The 13,593-nt window shown below is 40.5% G+C and overlaps 1 protein-coding gene across 1 annotated transcript in view; it reads left to right on the top strand.

Annotated features, from left to right (window-relative positions):
- The window catches only part of LOC118944560 (transient receptor potential cation channel subfamily M member 1-like), a 29,926-nt gene extending 17,014 nt beyond the window's left edge, over window positions 1–12,912 (top strand). The window contains exons 7-10 of the mRNA XM_036964555.1: window positions 875–1,006; window positions 3,820–3,948; window positions 5,149–5,400; window positions 12,214–12,912. Of these exons, the coding sequence (XP_036820450.1) occupies window positions 875–1,006; window positions 3,820–3,948; window positions 5,149–5,400; window positions 12,214–12,531 (831 nt within the window). The 3' untranslated portion in view covers window positions 12,532–12,912. The remainder of the gene's footprint in view (window positions 1–874; window positions 1,007–3,819; window positions 3,949–5,148; window positions 5,401–12,213) is intronic.
- Window positions 12,913–13,593: the final 681 nt, after the last annotated feature.

Genomic DNA, 13,593 nt, shown 5'->3' with positions numbered 1-13,593 from the left:
GGTAACATTTTACATTAGGCTAACACACTGGTTACACTTTACATTAAGCTAACACATTGGTTACACTTTACATTAAGCTAACACACTGGTCACACTTTACATTAGGCTAACACACTGGTAACATTTTACATTAAGCTAACACACTGGTCACACTTTACATTAGGCAAACACACTGGTAACATTTTACATTAGGCTAACACACTGGTAACATTTTACATTAGGCTAACACATTAGTAGCATTTTACATTAGGCTAACACACTGGTAACATTTTACATTAGGCTAACACACTGGTAACATTTTACATTAGGCTAACACACTGGTTACATTTTAAATTAGGCTAACACACTGGTTACATTTTACATTAGGCTAACACATTGGTAACATTTTACATTAGGCTAACACACTGGTTACACTTTACATTAGGCTAACACATTAGTAGCATTTTACATTAGGCTAACACACTGGTAACATTTTACATTAGGCTAACACACTGGTTACATTTTACATTAGGCTAACACACTGGTAACATTTTACATTAGGCTAACACACTGGTTACATTTTACATTAGGCTAACACACTGGTAACATTTTACATTAATGTATACTCAATGTAAAGCATTTGAGTATACATGGTAAGACTTTACATTAAGGTATACTCAATGCAAAGTATTTGAGTATAAGGTATACTTTATACTAGGTTTGCAAATGATTTATAAGGAGTTTATAGCCCGTTATTAAATGGTTTATAGATCGTTTATAAATATGTAATAAACTAATAACTGGTCGAGAATGTGTGGTTTTGTGTCATTTTGGTGCTTGAGACAAATAGCAGTCCAACTGAAATCCTTCTTCTTCTCATCTCTGTGTCCCACAGGTGATATTTGGCATAATTTTCCCACCTTCGATTCTCCTCATGGATTTTCGACTCGGGGAGGAAGTGACATGTCAAGCCCCAGCGGAGAACGAAGAAGCGAAGGACAAAGACGACGACAATAAATCCAGCAAGGTGAACGCTGACAGTCAAGCAATCTGATTGGTTGATTGATTGATTGATTGGTCGGTCTGTCATCAGTGGATTGGTTGATTGGTTGGTTGGTTTAGCTGTTTTTTAAAATAATAATACTTAATACTACTTTACATTTAATACTACATTCAAATGTACTGTAAAGTCCTGTATGTAAATTCATGGCAGTTGTTTCTGTCGACCATGCTTTCAGGAAGTGAATGTAAAATTCATGGCAGTTGTTTCTGTCGACCATGCTTTCAGGAAGTGAATGTAAATTCATGGCAGTTGTTTCTGTCGACCATGCTTTCAGGAAGTGAATGTAAATTCATGGCAGTTGTTTCTGTCGACCATGCTTTCAGGAAGTGAATGTAAAATTCATGGCGGTTGTTTCTGTCGACCAAGCTTTCAGGAAGTGAATGTCAATTCATGACGGTTGTTTCTGTCGACCATGCTTTCAGGAAGTGAATGTCAATTCATGACGGTTGTTTCCGTCGACCATGCTTTCAGGAAGTGAATGTCAATTCATGACGGTTGTTTCCGTCGACCATGCTTTCAGGAAGTGAATGCTGATGCGGTGTCCAGAAAGGGGGATGAAGAAGAAAGCACCGTTAAAAAGAGAAGAGTTCCAATCGGAAAGAAGATCTATGAATTCTACAACACTCCTTTCACCAAATTCTGGTTCAACACAGCAAGTAGACTTTTAATACATCTTTAAAAAACAATAAATGTTATTTAGGAAGCATTTCTCAACACCACACACTTTGGAAATGTATTTTTGTGAAACCTTGGTTTTGTCGTTTTGTAATGACTATCGACACAGAGGTGACAAATAGACCTTATCCACAGATAATATAATACTATTTAATATAATGATAATATGATATCAGCTAATGGTGATCTGAAGATGTGTGATTATTGATCGACAGCACTTTGTCTTGTGGCCTAAAACGCCACTGCTGCCCCACCTCTGGTCTTGTGTCCTAAAACGCCACTGCTGCCCTGACCTCTGGTCTTGTGGCCTAAAACGCCACTGCTGCCCCACCTCTGGTCTTGTGTCCTAAAACGCCACTACTGCCCTGACCTCTGGTCTTGTGTCCTAAAACACCACTACTACCCCCACCTCTGGTCTTGTGTCCTAAAACACCACTGCTGCCCCCACCTCTGGTCTTGTGTCCTAAAACGCCACTGGTGCCCTGACCTCTGGTCTTGTGTCCTAAAACGCCACTGCTGCCCTGACCTCTGGTCTTGTGTCCTAAAACACCACTACTGCCCTGACCTCTGGTCTTGTGTCCTAAAACGCCACTGCTGCCCCCACCTCTGGTCTTGTGTCCTAAAACACCACTACTACCCCCACCTCTGGTCTTGTGTCCTAAAACACCACTACTACCCCCACCTCTGGTCTTGTGTCCTAAAACGCCACTGGTGCCCTGACCTCTGGTCTTGTGTCCTAAAACACCACTACTGCCCTGACCTCTGGTCTTGTGTCCTAAAACACCACTGCTGCCCCGACCTCTGGTCTTGTGTCCTAAAACACCACTACTACCCCCACCTCTGGTCTTGTGTCCTAAAACACCACTACTACCCCCACCTCTGGTCTTGTGTCCTAAAACACCACTACTACCCCCACCTCTGGTCTTGTGTCCTAAAACGCCACTGCTGCCCCGACCTCTGGTCTTGTGTCCTAAAACGCCACTGCTGCCCCAACCTCTGGTCTTGTGTCCTAAAACACCACTACTACCCCCACCTCTGGTCTTGTGTCCTAAAACACCACTACTACCCCCACCTCTGGTCTTGTGTCCTAAAACACCACTACTGCCCCGACCTCTGGTCTTGTGTCCTAAAACACCACTGCTGCCCCGACCTCTGGTCTTGTGTCCTAAAACACCACTACTGCCCCCACCTCTGGTCTTGTGTCCTAAAACACCACTACTGCCCCCACCTCTGGTCTTGTGTCCTAAAACACCACTGCTGCCCGACCTCTGGTCTTGTGTCCTAAAACACCACTACTACCCCCACCTCTGGTCTTGTGTCCTAAAACACCACTACTGCCCTGACCTCTGGTCTTGTGTCCTAAAACGCCACTGCTGCCCGACCTCTGGTCTTGTGTCCTAAAACAACACTACTGCCCCGACCTCTGGTCTTGTGTCCTAAAACAACACTACTGCCCCGACCTCTGGTCTTGTGTCCTAAAACACCACTGCTGCCCCGACCTCTGGTCTTGTGTCCTAAAACACCACTGCTGCCCCGACCTCTGGTCTTGTGTCCTAAAACACCACTGCTGCCCCGACCTCTGGTCTTGTGTCCTAAAACACCACTGCTGCCCCGACCTCTGGTCTTGTGTCCTAAAACACCACTGTTGCCCCCACCTCTGGTCTTGTGTCCTAAAACACCACTGCTGCCCCCACCTCTGGTCTTGTGTCCTAAAACACCACTGTTGCCCCCACCTCTGGTCTTGTGTCCTAAAACACCACTACTGCCCTGACCTCTGGTCTTGTGTCCTAAAACACCACTACTGCCCCCACCTCTGGTCTTGTGTCCTAAAACACCACTGTTGCCCCCACCTCTGGTCTTGTGTCCTAAAACACCACTGTTGCCCCACCTCTGGTCTTGTGTCCTAAAACGCCACTACTGCCCTGACCTCTGGTCTTGTGTCCTAAAACACCACTACTGCCCCGACCTCTGGTCTTGTGTCCTAAAACACCACTGGTGCCCGACCTCTGGTCTTGTGTCCTAAAACGCCACTACTGCCCCCACCTCTGGTCTTGTGTCCATGTTCTCCTAAAAGCTCTGAGCTGTTTTCCGTGTCTCCTCAGATCTCCTACCTGGCCTACCTGTGTTTGTACAACTACATCATCCTGGTCAAGATGGAACGCTGGCCGTCCCTGCAGGAGTGGATCGTCATCTCTTACATCATCACTCTGGGAATGGAGAAAGTCAGACAGGTAACGTCTCAGACAGGTAACGTCTCAGACAGGTGATGTCTCACGTCGTCACAGTCAGACAGGTAACGTCTCACATCATCACAGTCAGACAGGTAACGTCTCACATCATCACAGTCAGACAGGTAACGTCTCAGACAGGTAACGTCTCAGACAGGTAACGTCTCAGACAGGTAACGTCTCACATCATCACAGTCAGACAGGTAACGTCTCAGACAGGTAACGTCTCAGACAGGTAACGTCTCACATCATCACAGTCAGACAGGTAACATCTCAGACAGGTAACGTTTCACGTCGTCACAGTCAGACAGGTAACGTCTCACGTCGTCACAGTCAGAAAGGTAACGTCTCAGACAGGTAACGTCTCACGTCGTCACAGTCAGACAGGTAACGTCTCAGACAGGTAACGTCTCACGTCGTCACAGTCAGACAGGTAACGTCTCACATCATCACAGTCAGACAGGTAACGTCTCACATCATCACAGTCCGACAGGTAACGTCTCACATCATCACAGTTATACAGGTAACGCCTCAGACAGGTAACGTCTCACATCATCACAGTCAGACAGGTGACGTCTCACATCATCACAGTCAGACAGGTAACGTCTCACATCATCACAGTCAGACAGGTAACGTCTCACATCGTCACAGTCAGACAGGTAACGTCTCAGACAGGTAACATCTCACATCATCACAGTCAGACAGGTAACATCTCACATCATCACAGTCAGACAGGTAACATCTCACATCATCACAGTCAGACAGGTAACGTCTCACATCATCACAGTCAGACAGGTAACGTCTCAGACAGGTAACGTCTCACATCATCACAGTCAGACAGATAATGTGTCAGACAGGTAACGTCTCAGACAGGTAACGTCTCAGACAGGTAGCGTCTCAGACAGGTAACGTCTCAGACAGGTAACGTCTCAGACAGGTAACGTCTCAGACAGCTAACATCTCAGACAGGTAACGTCTCAGACAGGTAACGTCTCACACCATCACCCTGCGACTGGAGATATTTAGAAAGGGAATGTCTAGAACAATTGAAGAAAATGTACAGTATGTGGGGTCCTCAAGTTAAAATAAAGACCGGTGTGAGGGCCTCCAGGAAAAATATGGGTCAATGTAGGGGTCTTACGCCCAGGCCCGATTTCTCAGTGCTGATCCTAGTCCGTCCCTGCTGTTGCTGCCCCAATACAGATCCTGATGTCAGAGCCGGGCAAGCTGAAGCAGAAGATCAATGTTTGGGCCGAAGAGTACTGGAACATCACAGACGCGGCGGCCATCTTTACCTTCCTCCTGGGCCTGATGCTGAGGCTGCAGAGCGAGCCCCTGTTGGGCATCGGACGGGTCATCTACTGCGTGGACATCATCTTCTGGTACATCAGGGTGCTCGACATCTTCGGGGTCAACAAGTACCTGGGACCCTACGTCATGATGATCGGGAAAATGGTGAGGCTTTGGTTTGGTTTTGACTGTCTTGGCTGGCTATTGTAATATGAAATGTGTGTATATATAGGTAAATGTGTATATATAGGTAAATGTGTATATATAGGTAAATGTGTGTATATAGGTAAATGTGTGTATATAGGTAAATGTGTATATATAGATAAATGTGTGTATATAGGTAAATGTGTATATATAGGTAAATGTGTATATATAGGTAAATGTGTATATATAGATAAATGTGTGTATATAGGTAAATGTGTATGTAGGTAAATGTGTGTATATAGGTAAATGTGTGTATATATAGGTAAATGTGTGTATATATAGGTAAATGTGTGTATATATAGGTAAATGTGTGTATATAGGTAAATGTGTATATATAGTTAAATGTGTGTATATATAGGTAAATGTGTGTATATATAGGTAAATGTGTGTATATATAGGTAAATGTGTGTATATATAGGTAAATGTGTGTATATAGGTAAATGTGTGTATATAGGTAAATGTGTGTATATATAGGTAAATGTGTGTATATAGGTAAATGTGTGTATATAGGTAAATGTGTGTATATATAGGTAAATGTGTGTATATAGGTAAATGTGTGTATATAGGTAAATGTGTGTATATAGGTAAATGTGTGTATATAGGTAAATGTGTGTATATAGGTAAATGTGTATATATAGGTAAATGTGTGTATATAGGTAAATGTGTATATATAGGTAAATGTGTGTATATAGGTAAATGTGTGTATATATAGGTAAATGTGTGTATATAGGTAAATGTGTATATATATATAGGTAAATGTGTGTATATAGGTAAATGTGTGTATATAGGTAAATGTGTGTATATATAGGTAAATGTGTGTATATATAGGTAAATGTGTGTATATATAGGTAAATGTGTGTATATAGGTAAATGTGTGTATATAGGTAAATGTGTGTATATATAGGTAAATGTGTGTATATATAGGTAAATGTGTGTATATAGGTAAATGTGTGTATATAGGTAAATGTGTGTATATAGGTAAATGTGTGTATATAGGTAAATGTGTATATATATATAGGTAAATGTGTGTATATAGGTAAATGTGTATATAGGTAAATGTGTGTATATAGGTAAATGTGTGTATATAGGTAAATGTGTGTATATAGGTAAATGTGTGTATATAGGTAAATGTGTGTATATAGGTAAATGTGTGTATATAGGTAAATGTGTATATATAGGTAAATGTGTGTATATAGGTAAATGTGTGTATATAGGTAAATGTGTATATATAGGTAAATGTGTGTATATAGGTAAATGTGTGTATATAGGTAAATGTGTATATATATATATAGGTAAATGTGTGTATATAGGTAAATGTGTATATAGGTAAATGTGTGTATATAGGTAAATGTGTGTATATAGGTAAATGTGTGTATATAGGTAAATGTGTATATAGGTAAATGTGTGTATATAGGTAAATGTGTGTATATAGGTAAATGTGTGTATATAGGTAAATGTGTGTATATAGGTAAATGTGTATATAGGTAAATGTGTGTATATAGGTAAATGTGTATATAGGTAAATGTGTGTATATAGGTAAATGTGTGTATATAGGTAAATGTGTATATATAGGTAAATGTGTGTATATATAGGTAAATGTGTGTATATAGGTAAATGTGTGTATATAGGTAAATGTGTATATATATATAGGTAAATGTGTGTATATAGGTAAATGTGTATATAGGTAAATGTGTGTATATAGGTAAATGTGTGTATATAGGTAAATGTGTGTATATAGGTAAATGTGTGTATATAGGTAAATGTGTGTATATAGGTAAATGTGTGTATATAGGTAAATGTGTATATATAGGTAAATGTGTGTATATAGGTAAATGTGTGTATATAGGTAAATGTGTATATATAGGTAAATGTGTGTATATAGGTAAATGTGTGTATATAGGTAAATGTGTATATATATATATATAGGTAAATGTGTGTATATAGGTAAATGTGTATATAGGTAAATGTGTGTATATAGGTAAATGTGTGTATATAGGTAAATGTGTGTATATAGGTAAATGTGTATATAGGTAAATGTGTGTATATAGGTAAATGTGTGTATATAGGTAAATGTGTGTATATAGGTAAATGTGTGTATATAGGTAAATGTGTATATATAGGTAAATGTGTATATATAGGTAAATGTGTGTATATAGGTAAATGTGTGTATATAGGTAAATGTGTATATATAGGTAAATGTGTGTATATATAGGTAAATGTGTATATATATAGGTAAATGTGTGTATATATAGGTAAATGTGTGTATATAGGTAAATGTGTATATATATATATAGGTAAATGTGTATATATATAGGTACATGTGTATATATATAGGTAAATGTGTGTATATAGGTAAATGTGTGTATATAGGTAAATGTGTGTATATATAGGTAAATGTGTGTATAGAGGTAAATGTGTATATATATATAGGTAAATGTGTATATATAGGTAAATGTGTGTATATATAGGTAAATGTGTATATATAGGTAAATGTGTGTATATATAGGTAAATGTGTATATATATAGGTAAATGTGTGTATATAGGTAAATGTGTGTATAAAGGTAAATGTGTGTATATATAGGTAACTGTCAAAATAAAGGAAACGCCAACATAAAGTGTGTTTATAGGGGCGTTGGGTCACCACCAGTCAGAACAGCTTCAATGCACCTCCTCATAGATTCTACAAGTGTCTGTAACTCTCTATAGGAGGGATGGGACACTGTTCTATTGGAGGGATGAGACACCATTCTATTGGAGGGATGAGGCACCGTTCTATTGGAGGGATGAGACACCATTCTATTGGAGGGATGAGACACCGTTCTATTGGAGGGATGAGGCACCATTCTATTGGAGGGATGAGGCACCATTCTATAGGAGGGATGAGGCACCATTCTATTGGAGGGATGAGACACCATTCTATTGGAGGGATGAGACACCGTTCTATTGGAGGGATGAGGCACCATTCTATTGGAGGGATGAGACACCGTTCTATTGGAGGGATGAGACACCGTTCTATTGGAGGGATGAGACACCGTTCTATTTGAGGGATGAGACACCGTTCTATTGGAGGGATGAGACATCGTTCTATTGGAGGGATGAGGCACCATTCTATTGGAGGGATGAGACACTGTTCTATTGGAGGGATGAGACACCGTTCTATTGGAGGGATGAGGCACCATTCTATTGGACGGATGAGGCACCATTCTATTGGACGGATGAGACACCATTCTATTGGAAGGATGAGACATCGTTCTTCAACGAGAAATTCCATCGTTTGGTGTTTTGTTGGTGGTGAAAAAAAAGGAATAGATTTCCTCAGTCTGAATTGGCCCCAGATGACTGACGTGTTGTGTTCTATGTCCATGTTGTGTTCTATGTCCTCTAGATGACTGACATGTTGTGTTCTATGTCCATGTTGTGTTCTATGTCCTCTAGATGACTGACATGTTGTGTTCTATGTCCTCTAGATGACTGACGTGTTGTGTTCTATGTCCTCTATATGACTGACGTGTTGTGTTCTATGTCCTCTATATGACTGACGTGTTGTGTTCTATGTCCTCCAGATGACTGACATGTTGTGTTCTATGTCCTCTAGATGACTGACATGTTGTGTTCTATGTCCTCTAGATGACTGACATGTTGTGTTCTATGTCCTCTAGATGACTGACATGTTGTGTTCTATGTCCATGTTGTGTTCTATGTCCTCTAGATGACTGACATGTTGTGTTCTATGTCCTCCAGATGACTGACGTGTTGTGTTCTATGTCCTCCAGATGACTGACGTGTTGTGTTCTATGTCCTCTAGATGACTGACATGTTGTGTTCTATGTCCTCTAGATGACTGACATGTTGTGTTCTATGTCTATGTTGTGTTCTATGTCCTCCAGATGACTGACGTGTTGTGTTCTATGTCCTCCAGATGACTGACATGTTGTGTTCTATGTCCTCCAGATGACTGACATGTTGTTTTCTATGTCCTCTAGATGACTGACGTGTTGTGTTCTATGTCCTCTAGATGACTGACATGTTGGGTTCTATGTCCTCCAGATGACTGACATGTTGGGTTCTATGTCCTCCAGATGACTGACATGTTGGGTTCTATGTCCTCCAGTTGACTGACATGTTGTGTTCTATGTCCTCTAGATGACTGACATGTTGGGTTCTATGTCCTTTAGATGATTGACATGTTGGGTTCTATGTCCTCTAGATGATTGACATGCTGTACTTCGTGGTGATCATGCTGGGTTCTATGTCCTCTAGATGATTGACATGTTGTACTTCGTGGTGATCATGCTGGGTTCTATGTCCTCCAGATGATTGACATGTTGTACTTCGTGGTGATCATGCTGGGTTCTATGTCCTCCAGATGATTGACATGTTGTACTTCGTGGTGATCATGCTGGGTTCTATGTCCTCCAGATGATTGACATGTTGTGTTCTATGTCCTCCAGATGACTGACATGTTGTACTTCGTGGTGATCATGCTGGGTTCTATGTCCTCCAGATGATTGACATGTTGTACAAACTAACTCTCCATGTATTGTTTGTGTAAGTAAAATGACCAACGATACATATTGATTTATCCTTAATAAGTGATCCCACTAACAAGAAAGTGTGTTTTTTCTCTTAACAAATGGAAAAGGATTGGTCCTCTTTTTTCCCGTGATCATCTGCCTGCTAGAGATACTGTGTTGTATTCCAAAGTGCACCCTATTCCCTATGTAGTGCACTCTTTTTTACCATAGGCAATGAGGGAATAGGGTGCCTCTTTGGGATGATGTCACTGCTTCAGATAGTAAGAGGTGTTGTGGTTTTAGTCTCTGCCCAGAGGAAGACAAACCAGTCCCGCATGGAAGAGTCTAATCACATTTTCATAACTGTACAATCCAAGCAATTCATTATAAAACTCTATAGACACAACAACATCGACCAGATATCAGACACCAATCCATTATAAAACTCTATAGACACAACAACATCGACCAGATATCAGACACCAATCCATTATAAAACTCTATAGACACAACAACATCGACCAGAGATCAGACACCAATCCATTATAAAACTCTATAGACACAACAACATCATCCAGAGATCAGACACCAATCCATTATAAAACTCTATAGACACAACAACATCATCCAGATATCAGACACCAATCCATTATAAAACTCTATAGACACAACAACATCGACCAGAGATCAGACACCAATCCATTATAAAACTCTATAGACACAACAACATCGACCAGAGATCAGACACCAATCCATTATAAAACTCTATAGACACAACAACATCATCCAGAGATCAGACACCAATCCATTATAAAACTCTATAGACACAACAACATCATCCAGAGATCAGACACCAATCCATTATAAAACTCTATAGACACAACAACATCATCCAGAGATCAGACACCAATCCATTATAAAACTCTATAGACACAACAACATCGACCAGAGATCAGACACCAATCCATTATAAAACTCTATAGACACAACAACATCATCCAGAGATCAGACACCAATCCATTATAAAACTCTATAGACACAACAACATCATCCAGAGATCAGACACCAATCCATTATAAAACTCTATAGACACAACAACATCATCCAGAGATCAGACACCAATCCATTATAAAACGCTATAGACGGTATAGACACAACAACATCATCCAGATATCTGACACCAATCCATTATAAAACGCTACAGACGATATAGACACAACAACATCATCCAGAGATCAGACACCAATCCATTATAAAACTCTATAGACACAACAACATCATCCAGAGATCAGACACCAATCCATTATAAAACTCTATAGACACAACAACATCATCCAGAGATCAGACACCAATCCATTATAAAACAGTATCGACACAACAACATTGACCAGAGATCAGACACCAATCCATTATAAAACGCTATAGACACAACAACATCGACCAGAGATCAGACACCAATCCATTATAAAACGCTATAGACACAACAACATCATCCAGAGATCAGACACCAATCCATTATAAAACTCTATAGACGGTATAGACACAGCAACATCATCCAGAGATCAGACACCAATCCATTATAAAACTCTATAGACGGTATAGACACAACAACATTATCCAGAGATCAGACACCAATCCATTATAAAACTCTATAGACACTCTATAAACATGTCTATGTCCTCTAGATGACTGACATGTTGGGTTCTATGTCCTCCAGATGACTGACATGTTGGGTTCTATGTCCTCCAGATGACTGACATGTTGGGTTCTATGTCCTCCAGTTGACTGACATGTTGTGTTCTATGTCCTCTAGATGACTGACATGTTGGGTTCTATGTCCTTTAGATGATTGACATGTTGGGTTCTATGTCCTCTAGATGATTGACATGCTGTACTTCGTGGTGATCATGCTGGGTTCTATGTCCTCTAGATGATTGACATGTTGTACTTCGTGGTGATCATGCTGGGTTCTATGTCCTCCAGATGATTGACATGTTGTACTTCGTGGTGATCATGCTGGGTTCTATGACCTCCAGATGATTGACATGTTGTACTTCGTGGTGATCATGCTGGGTTCTATGTCCTCCAGATGATTGACATGTTGTGTTCTATGTCCTCCAGATGACTGACATGTTGTACTTCGTGGTGATCATGCTGGGTTCTATGTCCTCCAGATGATTGACATGTTGTACTTCGTGGTGATCATGCTGGGTTCTATGTCCTCCAGATGATTGACATGTTGTGTTCTATGTCCTCTAGATGATTGACATGTTGTACTTCGTGGTGATCATGCTGGTGGTGTTGATGAGTTTCGGCGTGGCGCGGCAGGCCATCCTGCACCCTGATGAGATCCCAACATGGCGTCTGGCCAGGAACATCTTCTACATGCCTTACTGGATGATCTATGGGGAAGTGTTCGCTGACTCCATAGACCGTAAGAGTAGCATTAATAGTAAGATTCTGTTTCCTGTTTCATGGGTGGATGATCAATTCAATCCTAATCCCATGATGGTTGTGATGGTGGTGTGTTGTCGTAGTCTCAATCCCAGAGGAACAAACCTTGTGTTCTGGTCCTAATCTCTGTAGTCTCATTCCCAGTGGAACAAACCTGGTGTTCTGGTCCTAATCTCTGTAGTCTCATTCCCAGTGGAACAAACCTGGTGTTCTGGTCCTAATCTCTGTAGTCTCATTCCCAGTGGAACAAACCTGGTGTTCTGGTCCTAATCTCTGTAGTCTCATTCCCAGTGGAACAAACCTGGTGTTCTGGTCCTAATCTCTGTAGTCTCATTCCCAGTGGAACAAACCTGGTGTTCTGGTCCTAATCTCTGTAGTCTCATTCCCAGTGGAACAAACCTGGTGTTCTGGTCCTTATCTCTGTAGTCTCATTCCCAGTGGAACAAACCTGGTGTTCTGGTCCTAATCTCTGTAGTCTCATTCCCAGAGGAACAAACCTGGTGTTCTGGTCCTAATCTCTGTAGTCTCATTCCCAGTGGAACAAACCTGGTGGTCTGGTCTGTGTCTGTGTGTGTGTGTGTGTGTGTGTGTGTGTGTGTGTGTGTGTGTGTGTGTGTGTGTGTGTGTGTGTGTGTGTGTGTGTGTGTGTGTGTGTGTGTGTGTGTGTGTGTGTGTGTGTGTGTGTGTGTGTGTGTGTGTGTGTGTGGTCCTTTACTTCCTCTGCTGGTTGACTAACCCAATAACACTCAATTTAATTCCTAATGATATAACCTTGGTCACTGACACAATTTAATTCCTAATGATATAACCTTGGTCACTAACACAGTTTAATTCCTAATAATATAACCTTGGTCACTGACACAATTTAATTCCTAATGATATAACCTTGGTCACTGACACAATTGAATTGCTAATGATATAACCTTGGTCACTAACACAGTTTAATTCCTAATGATATAACCTTGGTCACTAACACAGTTTAATTCCTAATGATATAACCTTGGTCACTAACACAGTTTAATTCCTAATGATATAACCTTGGTCACTGACACAATTTAATTCCTAATGATATAACCTTGGTCACTGACACAATTTAATTCCTAATGATATAACCTTGGTCACTGACACAATTTAATTCCTAATGATATAACCTTGGTCACTGACACAGTTTAATTCCTAGTGATA

Source organism: Oncorhynchus mykiss, chromosome 26, assembly GCF_013265735.2.
Source record: "Oncorhynchus mykiss isolate Arlee chromosome 26, USDA_OmykA_1.1, whole genome shotgun sequence".
NCBI lineage: Eukaryota > Metazoa > Chordata > Actinopteri > Salmoniformes > Salmonidae > Oncorhynchus > Oncorhynchus mykiss.
The sequence above is the reverse complement of the archived record's forward strand: the minus strand, read 5'-3'. Positions and strand labels throughout refer to the sequence as shown.